General features: G+C 37.1%; 1 protein-coding gene across 3 annotated transcripts in view; it reads left to right on the top strand.

Annotated features, from left to right (window-relative positions):
* Positions 1 to 24,274, top strand: part of ITSN1 (intersectin 1) — a 242,278-nt gene that overhangs the window by 121,226 nt on the left and 96,778 nt on the right. For all 3 annotated transcript variants that reach the window (XM_028845344.2, XM_028845352.2, XM_028845350.2), the window contains exons 11-16: positions 463 to 578; positions 4,819 to 5,081; positions 6,930 to 7,079; positions 7,171 to 7,311; positions 13,365 to 13,452; positions 13,905 to 14,044. In XM_028845344.2, coding sequence (XP_028701177.1) covers positions 463 to 578; positions 4,819 to 5,081; positions 6,930 to 7,079; positions 7,171 to 7,311; positions 13,365 to 13,452; positions 13,905 to 14,044 — 898 coding nt within the window. The remainder of the gene's footprint in view (positions 1 to 462; positions 579 to 4,818; positions 5,082 to 6,929; positions 7,080 to 7,170; positions 7,312 to 13,364; positions 13,453 to 13,904; positions 14,045 to 24,274) is intronic.

Raw genomic sequence — 24,274 nt, 5'->3', positions numbered from 1 at the left:
GAACTGTAAAGTATAGACATTGCATGTGTTTCTTAGGGGGTGAAATGGAGAGACTGGAAAGGGAAGAGAGATGCTCCCAGTGAGTTGAGCTGCTGATCTTCTCTTGGAGGAATTTAAGGTCACTTGAGAGGGCAATGGAAATAGCAGCTCCCACTTAGTGCTCACCATGTCCCAGGCATTGTTCTTACCACTTTTTGATTATTAACTACTTTCATCCTTTGGGATTATTTCAATTTTGGTGGTGATTCCTAAACAAGCTTGGCACTCAGAGTCTGATGACATTCAAATATTCATTTAAAAACTCTTTGTAAATAGAGAAGACCAAATCTTTATCTCTTCTGTACTATAAATGAAATTTGCTCATAGTATGGTAAAATCTTTAAAAATTCTTCTTCATAACTTGTCCAACTCCACCCAGACAGCTCTGTCTGAATGCATTTTTCTTTTTCCCCACAATTGCAGAAGAGTTCGATCTGGCAGTGGTATATCTGTCATAAGCTCAACATCTGTAGATCAGAGGCTACCAGAGGAACCAGTTTTAGAAGATGAACAACAACAATTAGAAAAGAAATTACCTGGTAAGGCAGCCTTTATATTGAGTTAAATCATTTAGATTAAATGAAATTAGAGATTTCCTATCTCTAAGACAAAGAGGTAAACATAAATTTAGTTTTTGATATTTTTGCCTTGTAACTTAACTGACCTTAGTCAGAGATATTGTTACTTGTGGATTTGGGTCTGGATAGAGAAATAAGAACATTATGCACTCTGCTAATGCACTGTTGTTCTAACTTGTAACTTGAAATCTGATTATAAAACTGCTACACAAAAATTATGTAAATATTATCCATAGAATATACAGCACTAAAAATTGATGAGTATTAAGGTGATTGCTTAATACCACCAGTGCAGAAATAGAAAGTCAAATCATCTACTGTTATTTTCTCATGTTGTTATAAGAGAATTGGAAACTCCTTAATTACAGGAACCTATTTTAAATTTAATGTGAACCTGTTTTATTTTATTTTGTTTTTTGAGACAGAGTCTTACTCTGTCACCCAGGCTGGAGTGCAGTGGCGCAATGTAGGCTCACTGCAACCTTCACCTCCCAGGTTCAAGCGATTCTCCTGCCTCACCCTCTGCAGTAGTTGGGACTACAGGCATGTGCACCACGCCCGGCTAATTTTTGTATTTCTAGTAGAGACAGGGTTTCACCATGTTGGCCAGGCTGATCTTGAACTCCTGACCTCAAGTGATCCACCTACCTCGGCCTCCCAAAGTGCTGGGATTACAGGCGTGAGTTACTGCGCCCGGCCTGAACCTATTTTAAATAGTCCTCATTTACAGTGATAAATCCATCATACTATTAAAATATTCTAAGGTGGCTATGAATTATTAATGGTGAGATGATAATGATACTAAGAAGCAAATGAAATTATGGAGTCTTTTATGATAAGTACTTTGTCGGTGTCATTTTGCTGCATTTAAGATGCTCAGCAGTTAATTGGTCTGGTCAGAACATTAGCTGTCCCAGTTTATTGTCTGAACTAAATTACCCTTTGTTCACTGATGAAATACTATTGGATATATTCTGTGTGCAAGGCTGCATGTTGAGCAAAGAATCTAAATGCTAATACATGGTTCATACTCTCTAGAAACTTTAAAATGTATTAGAGGATTTAAGATATCCATATAAGCAATCACTTAAGCAGTACGTGAGTGGGATAAATTCCTGGAGAGTATTATAGATGCACAACAGACCTCACTTATGGTTGGTTGGTGTAGACTGGGGAAGATATGAGGAATTAAATGTCTGTGGAAGAGGTCACAGTTGAGTTGAGACTTCAAGATGAATAGGGTCACCACAAGTGGAAGTGAGAATATTTCAGGTTTTGGTCACAATGAGAATCAAGTTTCAATGGCAAATAAGGACAGGAATGCTTGGAATGCAGAATTTTCTTTTTCCGTTTTTAGTAGACATTCATTTAAAAATTTGAACAGGAAACAACATTATCAGAGATTTCATTTGTGCATTCATTCTTTCAACAGCCATTTATTGTATGCCTTCTACGTACTAGGAATATTGCCAGATGCTGGAATTAAAAAGATATATAGAGACTTGGAGAGTTTTTTAAGTTGAGATGAGATTCACATAATACAAAATGTACAGTTCAGTGGCTGTCTTAGTCTTTTTGGGCTGCCATAACAAAATAGCATAGACGGGGTGGCTTGAGTAGCAGGAATTTTCTCTCTCACTGTCCTGGAGGCTGGAAGTCCAAGATCACAGTGTGCAGGTTTGGTTCCCAGTGAGGGCCCTCTTCCCGGCATGCACACAGCAGCCTTCACTTTTTTTTTTGCTCACATGGGATTTCCTTGGTTCATGCATGCAGAGAGAGACAGCGCTCTCTCTCTCTCTCTTCTCTCTATCTCTGTCCCTGCCTTTTTTTTTTTTTTTTTTTTTTTGAGACAGTGTTTTACTCTTATTGCCCAGGCTGGAGTGCAGTGGCGTAATCTTGGCTCACTGCAACCTCCGCCTCCTGGGTTCAAGCGATTCTCCTGCCTCAACCTCCCAAGTAGCTGGGATTACACGTATGCGCCACCACACCAGCAGATTTGGTATTTTTAGTAGAGATGGTGTTTCACCGTGTTGGTCAGGCTGGTCTCGAACTCCTCACTTCAGGTGATCCACCCGCCTCGCTCTCCCAAAGTGCTGGGATTACAGGTGTGAGCCACTGCGCACGGCCGTCCCCGTCTTTTTATAAGGAAATTAATTTATCATAAGGGCCCCACTCTTACAGCTAATTGTTTGTTTTTTGTTTTTGTTTTTTTTTTTTGAGACGGAGTTTTGCTCTTGTGTCCCAGGCTGGAGTGCAATGGTGTGATGCCAGCTCACCGCAACCTCTGCCCCGCGGATTCAAGCAATTCTCCTGCCTCAGCCTCCCAAGTAGCTGGGACTACAGGCATGCGCCACCACGCCTGGCTAATTTTTTATTTTAAGTAGAGACAGGGTTTTTCCATGTTGGTCAGGCTGGTCTGAAATACCTGACCTCTGGTGATCTGCCTGCCTCAGCCTCCCAAAGTGCTGGGATTACAGGCATGAGCCACCATGCCTGGCCAGCTAATCTAATCTTAACCTTCCAGAGGCTCCATCTCCAAATATCACATTAGGGTAATTAGGGCTTAAAAGTATGGATTTTGGTGAGGTGGCACAAACATTCAGTTCCTAACAGTGGCATTTAGTGCACTCACAGTGTCTTGCAGTCACAACCTCTCTCTTGTCCCAAGATACTTTCCTTACCCCAAAACAAAACTCCATATCCATCATTCCCTCCAGCCTGTGGCAACCACCAATCTGCTTTCTGTCTCTTGGGATTTACCTATTGTGGATATTTCATATAAATTGAATCATGTATGACTGTTTATAACTGACATCTTTCACTTGGCACAATATTTTTGAGATTCATCCACCTTGCAGATGTATCACCTTACATCATCCCTTTCTGTGGTAGGGGGACTTTGAAATTTTTTTTTTTTTTTTTTTTTAAGATGGAGTCTACTCTTGTCACCCAGGCTGGAGTGCAGTGGCACAATCTTGGCTCACTGTAACCTCTGCCTCCCAGCTTTAAGCAATTCTCCTGTCTCAGCCTCCCAAGTAGCTGGGATTATAGGTGCCTGCCACCATACCCGGCTAATTTTTTTGTATTTTTAGTAGAGACGGGGTTTCACCATGTTGGCCAGGCTGGTCCCAAACTCCTGACCTCAGGTGATCTGCCCACCTCAGCCTCCCAAAGTGCTGGGATTACAGGTGTGAGCCACTGCACCCAGCCAGGACTTTGAACTTTAAGTATCAGAATAGAGGACACCGTTTCCTCTGAAATTACCAAAGGTGAGCAAGGAAACCAATACATACTTGCCCTCTTTCATCTCTAATCGCTGACTACAGTATGTGAAGGAAGTCTATCTAAAGCAGTGAAGTCCAAACAGGAATGTGGGAAGAAGCCAAAGAAGGATGCTCACAGCTGCAGATCTCAAGGCAGAGTGAGAAGTGATGGTTCTTAGATGTGGACCAGGGACTGGCATGCTGCACAGGGTGGCAATGAACACTCCCCTGGCCGGGGTTGGTACCAAGGAGAATTGCGTGAGGCCGACACAGAAATGAAATAGACACTGCTGAGGATAGTAAGGGACGCGGATGATGGGATTGTAGAAAATGTAGAAATAAAATGGACATAAACAAAGTTTTAGAGAAAAAATGATAGAACCGAGTAATCATTCTAAATTTATAATTGATGTATCAAAGAAGGAAACTGAATAATGGGTTAGAAAAAATTGTTGACTGACTGTGATCTCTGTAGAGATAAGGACACAGCTTGTTCTTCAGTGTGAAAAGCTCACCTTTAGCTCTGCTTTGAGAAGTCTTGTTAGAATACAGGACTCATCAGCACAGTTATAAGACAAGGGGAAGGAGGGAGAGAGGCAGAGACTCATGGTCCAGAAGAGAGGGGGTTAATTCCTAAGGCAAGCTCATGGGAAGAAGGGAAAGGATGGAGTAACAGGGAAGGAAAGGAGTCTGGGTAGTGATGTAGAACTGCTAGATAAGGGTCTTTTAGAAACAGTGTTTGGCGTGGAGGAGAAGACACAAGCAGAGAGGTTAGGCAAAGGGGGTTTTTATTGTGCTCATTAACAAGGACACAGAAGCTTAGGGAGTTCTGAGTTTGGGTTTGTACTACAAGTTTCAAATACACTGGTGAGTTTTCCTTTGAAAAGAGTATGTTGAAAATCATGAGCTTTCATAGTTGCTGTGTTCCTTGTCTGAAGTAACGTTTGAAGATAAGAAGAGGGAGAACTTTGAACGTGGCAACCTGGAACTGGAGAAACGAAGGCAAGCTCTCCTGGAGCAGCAGCGCAAAGAGCAGGAGCGCCTGGCCCAGCTGGAGCGGGCAGAGCAGGAGAGGAAGGAGCGTGAGCGCCAGGAGCAAGAGCGCAAAAGACAACTGGAACTGGAGAAGCAACTGGAAAAGCAGCGGGAGCTAGAACGGCAGAGAGAGGAGGAAAGGAGGAAGGAAATTGAGAGGCGAGAGGTAAGCAGGCAAGAGTGGAGCCACCCCGAGTTAGTGTGCAATTACCCCCTTTCAGAATTATCCAAGTGATCTATTCATGCCATCTTTGTCTTTTTACAGTTCAGTAGTTTTAGTATATTCCCAAAGCTGTGCAGCCATCATCCCTAATTCCAGAACATTTTCATCACTCCAGCTCCTTACCCATTAAGCAGCTACTCCCCATTTCTTTCTCCCTCCAGCTCCTGTCTATCATTAATTTACTTTCTGTTTTTCTAGATTTACCTATTCAGGACATTTTTTATAAATGGAATCATCAATATATGGACTTTTGTTTCTGGCTTTCATTTAGCATGATGTTTTCAAGTTTTATCCACATTGTAAAATGAATCAGTCCTTTATTCCTGTTTATGGCTGAGTAATATTTTATTATATGGGTATACCATGTTTTTTAATTCATTCAGCAGTTGATGGTCATTGTGGCTGTTATAAACAATGCTGTTATGAACATTAATGTACAAGTTTTTGATGATACAATTTTGTAACAAACCACTGATACCAGTTACGTGTTTTTCCAAACTGTTTTCTCTGTATACACCTATATAAAAATATAAAGGTTTATATGGTGGAGAGTATAAGGGTTGTGCAATTTTTTTAAAAAACCACTGTAATAGTGTCATACCAATTACATTGTTCTGCAACCTTCCTTTTGTTTGTTTGTTTGTTTGAGACAGAGTCTCACTCTGTCACTTCCAGGCTGGAGTGCAGTGGCGTGATCTCAGCTTACTGCAACCTCTGCCTCCTGGGTTCAAGCGATTCTCCTGCCTCAGCCTCCTGAGTAGCTGGGATTACAGGTGCCCACCACAACACCCAGCTAATATTTCATATTTTTGGTAGAGATTAGGTTTCACCATGTTGGTTAGGCTGATCTCGAACTCCTGACCTCAGGTGATCCACCCGCCTCAGCCTCCCAAAGTGCTGGGATTACAGGCATGAGCCACTGCACCCGGCCTGTGCAACCTTCTTTTTAAACTCTTTTAAAAATATGTGTGGGACATCCTCCCTATATTCTATGGAAGTCTTCATAAATTTAGCACCATACCTGGAAAGGGACTAAGCAAATCTTGTCTCTCTTTCCAATTTTAGTACATTACTGCAGAAGCAACACATAATTCTCTCATGTTAATGGAATAATAAAAATGAGGAATTTTTCGATATAAAAAAATAGCCTGAGTGCCATGCCTCAAGCCTGTAATCCCAGCCCTTTGGGAGGCTGAGGAGGGATGATCACTTGAGGCCAGTAGTTGGAGGGCCACTGCATTCCAGCTGGGGTGACAGAGCAAGACCCTGTCTCAAAAAAAAGAAAGAAACGAAACTTATAGCCATAACTCCTTTTTTTTTGAGACAGAGTCTCACTCTGTCGCCCAGGCTGGAGTTAAATAATAATTTCTCTTTTGGTGGAGTAAAATCAACTTTTGTTTGTTTTTGTTCAGGGGTGTTTTAGTTTGATTTTACTACATAAAGAAATTTTCCTTCTTGGTGTGTCAGTAAGTAAGAAGGCGCACTTTTAGTTAGTACATCAAGCATTCTTGAAGGTATAAAGAATGGAATTCTAATGGGGAAATGATCCTGTCATCTTACATAAATATAATATTACATAAATATAATAGTCAGCTCTGTATATTCCCTTTATTCCCATAGAAGGAATACCGTATTTTTATAAGTTACTTTTTGTTTTGTAATGTGATTTCTTGTAATGTTTATTATTTAATCCCTAAAAGGAAGGACTTACTAGATGTCACTTTTGTGAAGAGACATTGTGTAGTGTAAGAACTGAAAAATTAGTAATTTGTCTCTTTGTAAATGTCACAGGCTGCAAAACGGGAACTTGAAAGGCAACGACAACTTGAGTGGGAACGGAATCGAAGGCAAGAACTACTAAATCAAAGAAACAAAGAACAAGAGGACATAGTTGTACTGAAAGCAAAGAAAAAGACATTGGAATTTGAATTAGAAGCTCTAGTGAGTGAAGTTTGGTTATACTTTGGAAATATACTAAGATGGAACCATTAAAAACAGTAATAATTTTTAATTACTCTTTCATTTGTTCAAGAATGATAAAAAGCATCAACTAGAAGGGAAACTTCAAGATATCAGATGTCGATTGACCACCCAAAGGCAAGAAATTGAGAGCACAAACAAATCTAGAGAGTTGAGAATTGCCGAAATCACCCATCTACAGCAACAATTACAGGTGAGGAAATATGCCTCTTAAATGCTATTAAACTGGCATCCTTTTCTCTAATTCATTTCATTTACTTATTTATTCGGTAAACATTAAGCAACTATCTTGTATTAGGCACTGGGAAGCAAAAATGAAGTAGACAGGGTCCTTGTGTGAAAAGTAGCCTGTCAAGGAGACAGACTCAGCAGATGTTTATTGAGCACTGCTTTGGGCCAGATGCTTTTGCAGTTTCTGAGGCTACAGCAGGGACAGACACTCTGTCTTCTGGGAGCTTACCCTCTCTGTTTGCCGGAGGAACAGAGACTAACAAAATAAAGTGTGTACTGTATTAGAAGATGAAAAGTGCTAGAGAGAGTGAGTAGGGAAGGGAATAGAGAGTCCTAGGGATAAGAAAGGTTGTGATTTTAACTAAGGTAGCCAAGACAGGTCTTTCTGGATGGTGACATTTGAGCAGAGACTTGAAATTAATGATAGGCTAAGCCATGTGGGTATCTGGCAGAGCAAGATCTAGGCAGAGAAATAGCAGTGCCAAAGTCCTGAGGCCATGGCAGGACTCTTGAGATGCCAGTTACAGCAAGGAGACTACTGGTTAGAGCAGGTGGGAGCTGGATCACACAGAACCTGTAGTCCAACAGGACTTTGGCTTTACTGCAATAATTATAATAAATAAGTACACTTAAGTATTTTAGGGGGTCATATGAGAGCTATACGTATAGTAAATAGTTGGAGACGCACAGAGCACTATTAGTAGTTCTGTCTTCATTTTAAACCCTATCCAAAGTTGTTATGATATAACCTGGTTTGGTATCAAGTGTTGAACATCAAATTCATGTAAATGTTGCCTGCAGATGATCATATTTGTCTGTGACTCTTTTATGTCAGACTTTTTCTCAGCATGATGTTTTTGAGATATATCCATGTTATTGAGTGAATGACTCCTTTGTTTCTTTTCATCACAGAGTAGTGTTTCCTTATATGTTCATTCACCTATTGGTTGATATTCAGGTTCTTTCCAGTTTGGAACTTTTATGAATAAAACTGCAGTGAGCATTTATGTACAAGTCTTTATGCGGAAATGGTTTATTTCTCTTGGGTAAATTTTTAGGAACGGAACTACCATGTCATATAAGTATATATTTAACCCCATAAGAAACTGTCAGGCCGGGCACAGTGGCTCACACCTGTAAACCCAATACTTTGAGAGGGCAAGGTAGGAGGATTGCTTGAGCCCAGGAATTTGAGACCAGCCTGGGCAACATCTCTACATTAAAAAAATTTAAAAATTAGCTGGCATGGGGGCATTCACCTGTAGTACCTGCCTGAGGCAGGAGGACCACTTGAGCCCAAGAGATGGAGGATGCAGTGAGCTATGATTGAGCCACTGACAGCCTGGGCCACAGACTGAGACCCTGTTCCAAAAAAAAAAAGAGAGAAGAGAAAGAAAAGCAAGAGAACTGTCAAACTGCACAGAGTTTGTACCATTTTACATTCTGATCATTTAATTTGTATTTCCCTGAAGGCTAATGATGTTGGGAATCATCTTACATGTTTATTGGCGAGTATCTTTTACTGTGTATCTTTGTTGAAGTGTCTGAACAAATCTTTTGCCCATTTTTTATTGGGCTGTTTGTCTTACTATTTATTTGTAAAAGTTCTTTTTATGTTCTTAACAAGTCATTTGTCAGATACATGTTTTGCAAATATTTTCTCCCAATCTGGATTGGGTTTAATTTTTGTAATGGTATTTTTTAAAGGGCAGAAGTTTTAAATTTTGATAAAGTTCAGTTTACCATTTTTTTTCTTTTGGTGTTCATGCTTTTTATGTTCTATCTAAGAAATCTTTGACTACCCCATGATTGCAGATATTTTATTTTCTTCTAGAAGTTTTTGGGGTTTAAAAAAATTAGTTTTAAGTTTTTATAAATTGCAAAAAAACTTTAAAATTTTAAGTTTCATAGTTGTATCTTATATGTTTAGGTCTATGAGCTATTTCAAGTTGATTTTTGCATATAGGGTAAAGGTTGAGGTTTTTTTTTTTTTACATACTGATACACAGTTGTTATAACACGATTTATTAAAAATACTGTCTTTTCTCCCATTGAGTTACCTTGGTAGCTTGTTGAAAATCGGTTAAACATATTTGTAATGGTCTATTCTGGACTCTATTCTATTCTTTAGATCTGTCTGTCCTTTACCAGTATCTCACTCTGTCGATACCTAATTTTTGAAGTCAGGTGATACGAATTCTCTGTTATTGTTCTTCTTTTTTCAGAATTGTTTTTGGTTATTCTAGGTCCTTAACATTTCCATGTACATTTTAGAATCAGCTTACCAGACATGCTTGGAATTTTGTTGGAATTCCATTGAATTTATAAGTCAATTTGGGAAGATTTGGCATCTTAGCAATAGTAAATCTATGGCATAAATCTCTGTTTAGGTTGTTATAAATTTCACTCAGCAATGTTTTGTAGTTTGCCGTGTCTAAGTCTTGTACATACTTTGTAAAGTTTATCCCTGAGTATTTTGTGGCTTTCGATGCTATCGTATATTGCATATTTTTATTTTAGTTTCCAGTTGTTTGGTGCCAGTATATGGAAATAGAACTTATTTTTGTATATTGACCTTATATCTATGATTGCTTAACTAACTTTCTTTGTGTGTCTTACTTTGTTGACCAGAACCTCCCATACTGTATTGGATAGAAGTGGGAAGAGCCTTGTTCCCTCTCGATGAAGGAAAGCTCTCTCACCATTGAGTATAGTGTTAACCAGGGTTCTTGTAAATGCCTTTTATCAGGTTGATGGACTTCCCTTTTTGCTGAGGGTTTTTATGATGAATGGGTGTTGAATTAGATCATATGTTTTTTCCCGCATTTATTGAGATAAGTATTATGTTTTTTCTTTCTTATTTTGTTAATATGATGAAATACATGGATTGCCATTTGAATGTTAAATCAGCCTTCCGTTCTTGGGATAAACCACTTTTGATCATGATATATTACCCTTTATTAAAATATTTCACTACATTCCATTTCCCGTTTTTTTTTTTTTTTTTTTTTTTTTTTGAGGATCTTTTTAAATCTATTGAATTCAATTCAACAGAGATAATTGGTTTTTAGTTTTCTTCTAATATTCTTGTCTAGTTTTGATATCAGGGTAATGCTGGCCTAAGAAAATGAGTTGGAAAGTATTCCTTCCTCCTCTGTTTTCTAAAAATGTTTGTGTTGAAATAGCATTTCTTCTTTAAATTTTGGTGGCATTCACCAGTGAAGCCCTCTGGACCTGGAATTTTCTTTGTGGTAAGACTTAATTATAAAATTTATTCAGTAGGTATAGGGCTATTCTGATTTTCTTTTTCTCCTTGAATCTGTTTTGATTATTTGTATCTGTCAATGAATTTGTTTATATTATCTAAATTACTAAATTTATTTGTATAAAGTTGTTTCTAACATTCTCTTATTGTATGCAAGTCTGTAGTATCTGTAGTGATGTCCCTTCTTTCTTTCCTGATATTGGTGATTTGTGTCATCTCACTCTGTCTTCCAGCTTCCTCCTCCTTTTCCTTCCTAATCCCTTCTCTCCTTTCTCCTACTGTCTCTCTCCTCCTTCTTTTCTTGATCAATCTATCTGGAGTTTGTTGATTTTTAAAAAATAAGTTCTTGGCTTTATTGATTTTTTTTTTTTAAATAAGCTCTTGGCTTTATTGTTTTTCTCTGTGGTATGTCTGTTTTCTGTTTTATTTATTTATGCTCTTTTTCTCTTGTTTCTTCCAATTACTTATTTGGGGTTTAATTTTCTTTTGTCAGGCTTCATAAGGAGGAAGTTTAGATAATTGATTTTGGACCTTTCTTCATTTTTGATACGAACATTTTAAGCTTTAAATTTCCATCTAAACACTGAAATTGCCATATCCCACAAAGTTTTAAAATGTTGCATTTTCATATTCAATTCAAACTCTTTTTAAAATTTTCTTTGTAATTTATTCGAATTCTTTCACATTTATTGAGATTTATGGCTCAGCACATGATCTGTCTTGGGGAATATTCTATGGGCGCTTGAAGAGAATGTGCATGCTGTTATAGTTTTGTAGAGTGTCCCCTAAATGTCAGTTAGATCAAGTTGATTCATGGTGGTCTTCAAGTCTCCTATGTCTTGACTGATTTTGTGACTACTTTTATTAGCTACTGAGAGTGGAACACTGAAATCCTGGTCATTGTGGATTTGTCCATTTTCCTTTCATTTCTGTTCTGTTCAGTTATTGTTTCATGTACTTTGAAGTCCTAAGAACGTTCTTATACATTTGAAATTTGAGATTTGTAAAGTAAAAAGTATCAGAAGTTGATTGCTGGAAATTATTTTAAAATATTACAAAATGCATGCACCTTTTTAAAGTGTGTGTGTATATATATATATATATATATATATTTTTTTTTTTTTTTTTTTTTGAGACAAAGTCTCACTGTTGCCCAGGCTGGCATGCAGTGGCGCAATCTCGGCTCACTGCAACCTCCGCCTCCCGAGTTCAAGTGATTCTCCTTGCTCAACCTCCCCAGTAGCTGTGATTACAGGCAAGCGCCACCACACCCGGCTGATTTTTCTATTTTTTGTAGAGATGGGGTTTCACCATGTTGGCCAGGCTGTTCTCGAACTCCTGACCTCAGGTGATCCGCCCACCTTGGCCTAAGTATATTTTTCTATGTGTTAACTCTCTTTAAGTGTCTTTCATTAACTCTTGAGGTGAAGTTCCATAAAATATTCTCCTGGAAAATTTAAGGATGAAGGCCATGGGTTTATTTATCTGAGTATTATCACCTAATACTATATGACCAAGTATAATTTTTATTATTTAAGATTGATGCTTAGAATGTTCACTTATTGATAATATGATAAAAATCAGGATTCCCCAAAATGTAATGAAGTGAAAAATAAAACATTCTTTGAAGAAAGAAAAGTATGTAGTAGGTAATGAGATATTGGTTCCCTTTCTGTACAGGGATTAGCAGATACTTGCTTTGGAGATAAGTCAGATCTGATACGTGTATTCTGTTTTATCAAGTTTTTTTTCTGTTACGGATTATTCATAGGAGAAGATGCTTCTAAATTCTTGCTATTGAGTTAACTCTGTCTATCATTTAGACATATATTACACAGAGATTTATTCCACGTAAACCAGTCTGTATCTAAAGGTAGTTATTCCAAAATGGACTGGTTTTTAGCTTCTGATGAAAAATTTTAATTAAGGCGTTTTTAGTTTTTCAAAGAAAAAGTCAATACATAGAGCTCATTTTTTATCAAGGTAAAAATAAGAGTCAAATATTCTTTATTATAACCTGGGAAGGCTGCCATTTACTGAAATGTGCAGAAACTATACAGGATATTTTCAGCTAAATTTAAGCAAATACTATGCTTGGCAAGTTAACCACAAAAATTCCAAACAGCCTGTGCAGTGTGGCTTAACTTTTTTCTTGTGTCAGTTAAAAAATAGTTGCTTCAAAACTTTTGTGTACCTGTTTAAAATTCCATCCAGTGTGGTGGAAAAATATATACAGCAGCTAAGATTCTAGTTGTTAAAAATCTTTGATTTCTGTTTCCAACTTCAGGTATGTGGTAAACCTAAGTTCAGCCTTAGTAAGTATCAAAGTTCAGGACAGAGTAATAAGATAACTCCTATTTAGACCACTGAGTTAGTTTACAAACAGTAGGATCACTGCATTTGCATTTGATCCCGGTGCCATTGGAAGATCATTACTTCAATTTATCTCTGTGGAGTGGTACTTAATGTACATTTTTTGAAGCTTATAAATATCCAGTAAGTCAACAAAAATATAAGAAATATCAGGGAAGCTATAGCTGTCTTAACTTTATTTTAGGGAAAAGCATTTGGCAAACAGTTAATTTATTAGCAAGAAAGCAGGAGCCTCACCTAGCTAATGATTAAATGCAGCTTCACCGTACAGGATTTGGGAAGAGTCTGAGAAAACTGACTTAAGCTCTGCCTGGATCTTAATGTAGACATGGTAGCCTTCCCTGTCATTCATTACTGTTTTCCTCCTTCCTTCCCAGGAATCTCAGCAAATGCTTGGAAGACTTATTCCAGAAAAACAGATACTCAATGACCAATTAAAACAAGTTCAGCAGAACAGTTTGCACAGTAGGTGTTTTATTTTTAAAGTTGACCTTTACTTTTTTCTTTCTTTTTTTGAGATGGAGTCTCGCTCTGTCCCCCAGGCACACCACTAGAGTGCCGTGGTGCAATCTCGACCCACTGTAACCTCCGCCTCACGGGTTCAAGATTCTCTCGCCTCAGCCTCCCAAGTAGCTGGGACTACAGGTGCATGCCACCACATCCAGCTAGTTTTTGTGTTTTTAGCAGAGATGGGGTTTCACTGTATTGGCCAGGCTGGTCTTGAACTCCTGACCCCAGGTGATCTGCCCGCTTTGGTCTCCCAAAGTGCTGGGATTATAGGCATAGGCCACCGTGCCTGGCCTTCTCTTATTTTATAACCAGCAAGAATTTCCCTAAGTGAAAGGAGAACATTAAAAAACATTTTCCTCACTGCAAATTAAAGTTTTTCTTATCTTTGCAATGTTTTTCTAAAATAGGAGATTCACTTGTTACACTTAAAAGAGCCTTAGAAGCAAAAGAACTAGCTCGGCAGCAGCTACGAGACCAACTGGATGAAGTGGAGAAAGAAACTAGATCAAAACTACAGGAGATTGATATTTTCAATAATCAGCTGAAGGTAACTCTTCTATGTGTGCCTACATGTATGTCCTACCCTTTAATTTTTTTAACTGTCCAAATGATTAGTTGCTATTTAATCTCAGGCAGAAAAATTTATTATGCCATTGTGAGACAATCTAAATTGCACTTTTCTCCTTGAAAATACAAGAATGAATTTGGCATCTATAAATTAGGGCTCAATGAGTGGCCCCAACATGACATCTATTTTTAACCTGAATCATATTTTGACACATCTCCATTCTTTTGTCTGTTTGCAGTCACATCAAGTTGATTCCAAAAGCTTTATCTTTCTTATGTTCTTTGAATACTATTAAAAGGGATTGTTTTCTTTTTTAAAACTAAGAATTTTTCTGCCACTTCTTATCTTCATTGCGCTTAAATGTAGATCTTTATTTTGTTACCTCACATTTTTAAATCTTACTGTTTTAGTGGAGTAATTGCTTTTGTCTCTTGTGGCAGAAGTGGTGTATGGTTTTGTCACATTTGCACAGTAAAATTGGGAAAATACCAAAACTCTGAGGAAATGTAAAATGGTTAGATCACAGCCTCTTTCAGATTTGGTGTTTCTGATTTAACTTTACAACTGTATCATCTTAAGAATGTTAATTATTGGCTGGGCGTGGTGGCTCACACCTGTAATCCCAGCACTTTGGGAGGCCGAGGCTGGTGGATCACGAGGTCAGGAGATGGAGACCATCCTAGCTAACACAGTGAAACCCCGTCTCTACTAAAAATACAAAAAAAATTAGCCAGGCGTGGTGGCGGGCGCCTATAGTCCCAGCTACTCGAGAGGCTGAGGCAGGAGAATGGCGTGAACGCGGGAGGTGGAGCTTGCAGTGAGCCAAGATCGCGCCACTGCACTCCAGCCTGGGTGACAGAGTGAGACTCCATCCCAAAAAAAAAAAAAGAAAAGAAAAAAAAGAATGTTAATTCTTAAAATCACAACACAGTTTATTTCTTATAAACAATCATATACTACTTTAGATGTATGTATGTTATTCTTATAAGAAATTGGATGTTATACTTTTTTCCCCTCTAAATATTTGTTTTCCTTATCTAACTTAAAATTCTTTATATTTGACTCTGGCCAATTCAGCTTTTGACAGTAGGAAGAACTAAAACTCCTATTCTTTAATTCTAAAAACAAAATTAAAAATTAGAAATCATATTTGAAACTTTTATAATAGTTGACCTTTGGATTGAGATTTTAGGCCAAATTGTCTAGACATCTGAGTTTGAGGTATGTGTGCTGTTCTTTCAGAGTATTAGGTAATGATCTTTTCTCAATTGTACAATTCCAGGAAAGTGCTCTTAGGGGAAATATTATTTGAGCCAACTTAGTGTTTTTCTTCACTTTGCTTTCATGCTTACACAGTGTGTGTATGTGTGTACACTATATATGTTCTATATTCATGCATATATGATTATGTGTGGTATGTCAGTATTGGAAGTACAGCTATAAATTAACCATCTCAAGAATAAGTACAATTAAAAACAAAAAACAAAAAAGATTAAGTTCAATTAAAATATGCTCACATTAACTTTCATTGTCACTTGTCTCTTTTATAAGCAAAAAAAAGAAAATAGCACTGTTGCAAAACCTACATTGCTTTTTAATAGTCTCTTGGGATATAAACTGTTAAATATTAAGCTATCTTCTGAACCCAGGTAGTAGTCCAGATTTGTGCCTTCACATTAAGATTCTTTTTCTAGAAATTTGACTCCCCAAAACAAGGTTCAGGTATTAGAAAATGATACTCTAGTGAGACTTTTGATAAATGTCTAGAAGATCTGTAGATTAAATAATTTTGGTGATTGAATTGCTGTTGCCATTACTAAAGAGAACACCCTTAATATGTGGTGAGTCACCCCTACTTTGTTTAATTGACTATGGCTGCTTTCAGCATCACAGAGTTTCTTATATAAAGGCTAATTTTAGCCCCCCTTTCCACTAGCCCTTTTTCCAAATATACTTATTTTTAAATAAGAATATTTCTCTTGTTTTTTAATTTTAATTTTGGCTTTCTCTTATTAACTTTAAATTTAAATTAATAAGATGAGTTTAAAAATCACAGGTCAGACCAGGTGCAGTGGCATGTGCCTGTAATCCCACCACTTTGGGAGGCAGGTGGATCACTTGAGCTCAGGAATTCAAGACCAGCCTGGGCAAAAACTCTGTCTCTACTAAAAAAAAAAAAAGAAAGAAAGAAAAAAAAATACCAAAATTAGTCGGGTATGGTGGCGTGTGCCTGTAGTCCCAGCTACTTGGGAAGCTGAGGTCGGAGAATCACTAGAGTCTGGGAGGTCGGGGCTGCAGTGAGCCATGATTGTGCCACTGTACTCCAGCCCGGGGAACAGAGTAAGACCCTGTCTCAAAAAACAAACAAACAAAAAAAACAATAAACAAATCACAGGTCAGTATAACTATATTGTTTTGTTATTTAACACACATTTGGAGGACTTAGTTAATATGTTGTGTTACGCTTATTATCTCTAGTATTCCTCTCAAACCTGGTAAAGCCAAAGCAAACAGTTAAATTGGAGAATCAAAAGATTTATAGAATTTGATTGAGACAACTCAGAGATGGATTTATCATTTAGTCTCTTAAGTGTCATTTGCCCACTTTTTTTTGTTGTAGCCACACTGGAAAATGAAGTACTTTTTTTCTAACCTTAGAGCATGTGTCCGTTAGCAACTGTGTTTTCTTGGATGATGAGATAGACCAGGCAGAGCCAGCCTCCTGACCCTTGGAATTTCTTCAGTGTCCCTCTTGATCAGCAGTGCCTTTAGAGCATCCACACTGATGAAGCAAAAATTACTTCTACCTTCCTGGGATGTGTCATTTCACACATCTAACCTGGTGGTGTGAATTTGCTGTATCCTAAACCTTCCTTCCCTTAAAGGAAGCCAGCTGGAGAGTACAGAAGAGAAATTCGGGCTTCCGATTCTTTTGTATTTCATGTTCACATAGATTGTTCACCTGGAAGAAGGAAATGCAATTCCCTCATTATAGATTAGTACAGTAACACTGGAGGAGTACCTTACAGAGTACAGAATTTTAAAATTAGTTGATCAGGATACTACATCTATATTAAGTGGCTGGCTCCACAAAGGAGGATAACATTTAACACAAACTGATTCTCACTATTTTGGGTAAATTGCAATAAGTCATTCACTTACTTTGATGCATGTTCAGAGTTATGTCCAGTTTCTTAGGTATAAAGGTAATACAGGGAATAATCGTACCCTGGTTCAGCCCAGATTCTGAGTTATAAGACAGTTATTAGGAAGTATAGGAAGCATATTTAGTCAAAAAACTGAATACACTTATACTTGCCTTTTCTTTTAACATACAATCTGATTTAGTTCTTTCCTCTAGAATGTCTTGCTCAGATTAATTTGTCTTTTGTGGATTTCTCCCATTTTCTTCAGGAAGAATTACATTCCTCCCTTCCCTACCCAAAATCTGATAAGCCCAGATAGAAATTCTCCAAGCGTTAATTAAAGACGAAAAAGTTACAGGTTAATAGGTATTTGTTTCGTATAGGAAGCAACGTATTGAAAACATAAGGCATACTTTTAATTGTGGTCTTCTGTTAAATGGCTCCACATTCAAAGTCATGGGCCTTTAAGTTTCTACATAATCCTTGGAAATTGAAGGCTTATTTTTTGTTTTCCAAAAAGGCTGTTTTTCCATGCATTTTAATAGATATTTACCTTGTAGGTGTCACATTTATATATTCCAAAAAAAATCCTAAGGCGTAAATATCTTTCTATTTACCACCCAAACCAATAATTACTTGAGAAAGGAAACAGGAATCTTACTGTAGCAAATAAAGTTTGCTTTTGGGTTGTAAATAAGTCTGTAAAAACGGGGAGGGTGGGAGAAGAGAAACGATAGCACCCTGAAATATTGAAGCTCTTGCACTGCAAATTCCCCAACTGGCAGCCTTTGTACTTATGCTGCCCTTGATATGCATGGGAAATTTTAGGCTTTTGACTATCAGATGAAATATTTGAACAGTGAATTAATCAGGAATAATTAATTGTATTGTGATTATTGCTAGCATGAATTAGTACATCTTAAAATAGTTTGAATTCAGTGGATAAAATTTATTTACCATAAATTTCTGCTTTTAAAATGTGTTCTATATGTAACAAATACCTTATTAAGAAATCAGTTCAGTAGTCTTGTCAAATCCACATTCTAGAAACAACCATTTAAAATTATTATCTATGACTTTTACTTCAGTTTACACGAAAATTAAAACTCCCAACTTTTTTGGAGACTCTGTGTACCAAAAGGGTAGTTGTTTTTCTTACACACAGTGCTTACCTATAGGTATAAAATTATGATTCAAACAAGTGTTAACTAACATTACTGCCAGGACTTTTTGGACAGTGGCACCTGACTTTACCTTCACCTTGGTGATGTCAGTAGTTATTGTAGCAGTTTTCCTTGGCACTGACAGCCTAATGTTCCATATTTTAATGTCTTAGCTCTAACATGGAGCAGCAGCACAGAGTACAGCTTGTAGTTTTCCAAGCTCCTTTAAGAGGTCAAATAAGGAGAATCCAACACCCAACGGGGCTAGATTTTATGTTTCATGTTGAAAAGTTGAGTCCTTGTTGGTTCCTGTCTAGTCAGTGTGTACTGGACAAGTCCTAATGTGAATGGCCGTTTACATTTGAGCATTTCTTTCTTCCAGTCAGTGGCAATGGAGGAGGCAGTGTTGCAGTGCCTGGCAGTTCTCCTGGGCTGCGTCATCCACTTAGACTTCTTTCTAAAGGTCTCCATGCCCTACTCAGGCAATGCACATCTTTCTCAGACTAAGAATGATGAACCATCTCCAGCTCTGTGCTTCAGTTTCCCCTGCGCAGATGAGTGCTCAGTGTCTAAGATAGCATTTACCATGAAGTACTAAGCCTTCTTTATAAAAGTTAATTATTAGTTATTATTAATCGTGGCGTATGATTGATTCTTTCCTATTGACGAGTTGCATGTGTGTATAGTGGTGTAAACTGAATTACAAGCTGGACAAGGTACTGTATACTGTAGTCTTGTCTTTTTAACAAGCATTTTAGATCATTGAATTTGAGCTTGTCTGCAAAAATGTGAAAGCACTCCGTTATTATTTGGGTCATGTGCATATTTCTATCATGGGAGACATATTATGGTCAGTATACTATTCCAAATGTCTATAGCATTTTATTTTCTAGCAAAATTTGAGTATTTAAGACTAATTCACAATTGTGATTTAATTCCTTAGTATACTTGGGAAATTCAGGCTTCTAAAATTAGACACAAGAGGCTGTTAGAAATATAAATTATCCCCATAATGCTACCTGTTCTAAAAATTGCTACTAAGAACTGAATCGATGTTGAAATGAGAAGGCCAGTTATAGTAAATGAGGTTGTTTGCTTAACTAAAGCCTTTATACTCTTGGTTTCAGACACTTGCTTTCATGGGAGGCTTATTCATTATGAAGGCAGTGAAAGGCAAAATGTTTAGCAAGAGAGGAAAAAAGAAAAGAATTGGAGAAAGAACTGCAGGACAGAGTAAGAAGTCAGGGGAAAAAATGCTTGTGAAGAGAAACAATTGGAAGGAGAAAGACTCAGAAAGAGGAAGCACGGAAACAGCAAGAGAAATCAGTATGGATTCAAACAGCAATGTTGATTTCTCATAATTAGTATTGTTTGGTTCTTTCATTTTGTTCAAGCAAAAATTTTATTTTTACATATATGATCCTTTGAAAAAGACCTCTTCTGCATAGAAGTAATAAAATTCTCTAACTCTCATTCTGTCAGATTCTGTGCCATACCAGTAAGCTGGTTGGTTGAGTTTTTTAGTTATAGCATGGGGTTTTTTTCTTTTTAAGGTAGTAAAAATTTAATAAAAGGTAATTTGGGAAAAGGTTAAGAAGAACTCAATCTTTTGAAAAAATCCTTTCTTCTCTTAATGGAATATTGCTTTATGACTAAAGCAGACACTTTGAGGGAAATTCAGATTTTTTAGGACAAACTGGAATCAGTTTTCTCTTTCTGGTAATACTTTCCGAGGGTACTTCCCAAAGCCTCATGGTGGAGGGTATCTAATTACCTATTGCTATTGCAGAGAGGACAGGAGCTTCTAGCTCTTCCGCCCACCCCCTTCCACACATACACCTTGCTCCAATCTCCCTTAGCACTTGTGGTATGTTGACTACCATTTTGTGCCATGGGAAATAGTCTTATCATTTTGTTAAATATCGACTTCAAATTTAAATATTTGAACATGTGTTCAAACATTATATCCCATTTCAGAATTTAAATAATCAGGCCAGGTGTGGTGGCTCATGCCTATGATCCCAGCACGTTGGGAGGTCGAGGTGAGTGGATCACTTGAGGTCAGGAGTTTGAGACCATCCTGGCCTACATGACAAAATCCCATCTCTACTAAAAATACAAAAATTGTCTGGGTGTGGTGGCACGCACCTGTAATCCCAGCTACTTGGAAGGCTGAAACAGGAGAATCACTTGAACTTGGGAGGCAGAGGTTGCAGAGAGCTGAGATCATGCCACTGCACTCCAGCCTGGGCAACAGAGCAAGACTCCATCCATCTCAAATAAATAAATGACCAATCAGTATATCTATCTTTTTCTGTGTAGTCCTCTCACTTTTAATGCATCAAGAATGAATAAACATAGCCTGGTACAATGGCATGTATCTCTGGAGGCTGAGGTGGGAGGATCACATGAAGCCAGACGTTCAAGGCTATGATCGTGCCTGTGAATAGTCACTATACTCCAGCCTGGACAACACAGTGAGACCCTGTCTCTAAATAAATACATTTTTTAAATAAATGAATAAATTTATAATTTTGTGATAAATGGGCTATCAGTTTACCTTGATTTGGGTATATTTTCTGTGTTCTGAAATCGTTATTTTTCAAAATTTTCCATCCAGGCACAAGTTCTCACCTCGTGGGGTTTGTTAACTGGCTTTCTTTAATAGCTCTTGATTTGTTTCACAACCACCTAATTTGAAAAAGTTAATGTATTTTAAAACTCCAAAGGCCTTCTATAAATTTTGATATTGTATACTACATATTATCCCTAGGTAAGAAATAATGTTTATTTACAGAAAAGCACTTATACTTCGGACTTTTTATGGATATGATATTATAGATAAACACCTGAAATTTCTGATGCTGGTAGCTACATCATTTTTTTATGAGGTCAATATAAACAATATAATATTAACAGTATGAAGATTATTATAAATGGTATATGTGAGCTAAGTAATTTTATCTTGATTTATGTTGTTGAGCTCATGAATTTTAAGTAATTAAGTTATGTTTGTTTTTGTCTCTCATTTCCAAGAGACATCCTGAGGCGAACCAAAAGCAAAATCCTTCAAAAAAGTTAAATAATCTAAATCAGCAAATAAATTTCCATTAACTGCTAGTCTCCTTTCATAGACCTCTGTTGCTAGTTAATTTTTTTCTCTTCAAAGGACTCCTATACATATTGTTCAGGTGCATGCTACTTCATATTTCAAGTAATATTGTTTCACATAATACATGTATTTTTGAGTGTCTCTAAGACCAGATGAAGGAAAAACAGTCACAGTTATTAAATCAAGTGATTCTGTGCCTTTTAGCATAGCAGCAGAACAACCATGTTCAGTAAACGTGAGCCACGTTTCTCAGGGGAAAAATAGTTGGATCTTCTTGGGTATTCAATTTGTCAAACAGATTGCTTTTGAAATACTTTGGCTCTGTGCCATAGGATGTCCAAAGATGTTTTATGGTTCAAATAACTTAGTTCTTTAGGGGAAATAAGTGACTTTTCCCTCTTTGGTCTAGGGAAGAAAATTAAAAGCAAGTTGATATTCATTTATCTTAACTAATACAGAACAGAATCTTGATATGCCAATAATTTGTTTATTGTAGTTCATGAGCTGTTTTTGATCAAAGACCCCTTGATACTAATAAAAGCTGTGAGCTTTCTCCACTAGAAAAATGCCCATATTCCCCAAGACTGCGTGCAACTAGTATCCACAGGGCTGAAGCTTATTCATGGAACCTGGTTAAGAAATTCTGTATCTTAGTAATTCTGCATAAGTTGTTTGTGATTTTAAAAAAAACCTTATTTTGGCCGGGCGCGGTGGCTCAAGCCTGTAATCCCAGCACTTTGGGAGGCCGAGATGGGCGGATCACGAGGTCAGGAGATCGAGACCATCCTGGCTAACACAGTGAAACCCCATCTCTACTAGAAAATACAAAAAAAAAAAAACTAGCCGGGCGAGGTGGCGGGCGCCTGTAGTCCCAGCTACTCGGGAGGCTGAGGCAGGAGAATGGCATAAACCCGGGAGGCGGCGCTTGCAGTGAGCCGAGATCCAGCCACTGCACTCCAGCCTGGGCGACAGAGCGAGACTCTGTCTCAAAAAAATAAAACAAAAAACCTTATTTTAATATTTAATATATGTGTGTAGTATATATAGTACACATTTTGTAGTTTTATTTTTTCCTGCATAAGTATTTGTTACATGCAGCTAAAATTTCTTGACTACTTAAGAATTTCTTATTTAAGAAAGTACTGTAATTATGTTTTATTGGAAGATAATATCAAATTATTACATACTCTACCTAGTATAAAACATACCACACACTTGAATTCATAAAAGAAAAATCAAAGTTGTATACTCTGTGCTATATTGCTAGATTAATTCCCAGCCAAGAAACATGTTTTTGTAAGAGTTACTGGTTTTAGAAAAAAAATCACTTAATTTTAGGAAGAACCAAGTGAGATACTGACTTTTGATATGTGGTAATTTCTTGTTTGTTTTCTTTCTGTTGTAGCAAAATAACTGTGACAAATTCCATGTGGATTTAATAGAATTTGCAGAGTCATTTTAATCAATTTGCCTACCAGGAAAAGTTGATACTTTCAGTGTGATGAAATTTTCCTTAGCCATTTCCCCCAATAATTTGCTCATTTCCTAGATACATAATTTAATGATACCAGATTTGTTTGTCTCTTTGAATTTTTTTTTTTCTGAAAGAGTTAAAAGGATACTTCTTAATAACTGTGACAGTACTTGAGTCTCTTTAATAGTATGGAAAAGAATGAGAGAATAGTGTAGCCATCTGCTCCCCTGTGTGAAGGGACTGGGTGTTCTGCAAGGACTTTGTTGTGGCGAAGGAAGGAGAGCCATTCACTCATTTTTTTAAGAGTATATTTCTTCATTCTATAGATTGCCTTCTCGGAAGTTCAACTTTTTAAAAAGCTTATCAACTTAGAAATCATCCATGCTCTGCCTATTTTGATTAATGCCATAGTAAACTCCTAAGTCCAAGAAAAGAGGAGACCCAGAATGCCTGCCTCTGGGCAGCACGTTGATTTCCTTACAACTGTGTATCTCAGCAGTGTTTGACTTGGGCGAAGGAAATTATAGAAAAACCTTGCCATCTTTAAATCTGGATCATAAGGTGCCAGAGCCTTCTGTTAGCTTATTTGTCATCTATTTTTTACGGTTCCTGCAAGCTCCATTCCTTGGAGGTACTTGAAACTGCAATTGACATAATCAGTTCCTAAGATTGGTTCAAATGCTGCTAAACTCAAAAAGAAGTGTTTTTAAAAAATTTAAACATCTTTTTTATGTATTTGATACATTTAAAAATTATTTTTGAAACTGTGCCATAGGTAGGGTTTTTTTTTCTGTATTCTTCAAAATCACTTTTTCTTACACATTTTTCAATTTTATAGTGCCTCCTAATGTATTACTAGCTTTACTTGCATCTACTAGTCAGTGATCTGTAAATCCATATCCAGTTACAAGAGCCTAGTATAGAAAGGAAATGTGCAGTGTAATTCTTGGGGAAAAATGAAAAATCTTCATTTGGGCCTATGGGCTATCTATTATAGTATGTTGATACATCATGGCCAGGGTCCATTCTGGTTGTGCAGTACCTGTTGTTGAATATTTTGAATATCACTCATAAATACATTTTTTCCTGGATGAAATAAGGACTTTTCTTTATTTAATATATAATCAGATTCCTGAACATCAAACTGAAATGTTATTTCTCTTCCATCATTTCTTACTCCTTTGTATTTAATTTCAGCTCAGGGTTATTTTGCTTATGCTCTTTTCACTCATTCTTGCAGTTAGGAATAAAATTCTAAATAAAACAGACACTGAAATAAAGAAATACTCATGTGATGAACAATGTCTAAGATTT

The sequence above is a fragment of the Macaca mulatta genome, chromosome 3, assembly GCF_049350105.2.
Source record: "Macaca mulatta isolate MMU2019108-1 chromosome 3, T2T-MMU8v2.0, whole genome shotgun sequence".
Taxonomy (NCBI): Eukaryota; Metazoa; Chordata; class Mammalia; order Primates; family Cercopithecidae; genus Macaca; species Macaca mulatta.
The sequence above is the reverse complement of the archived record's forward strand: the minus strand, read 5'-3'. Positions and strand labels throughout refer to the sequence as shown.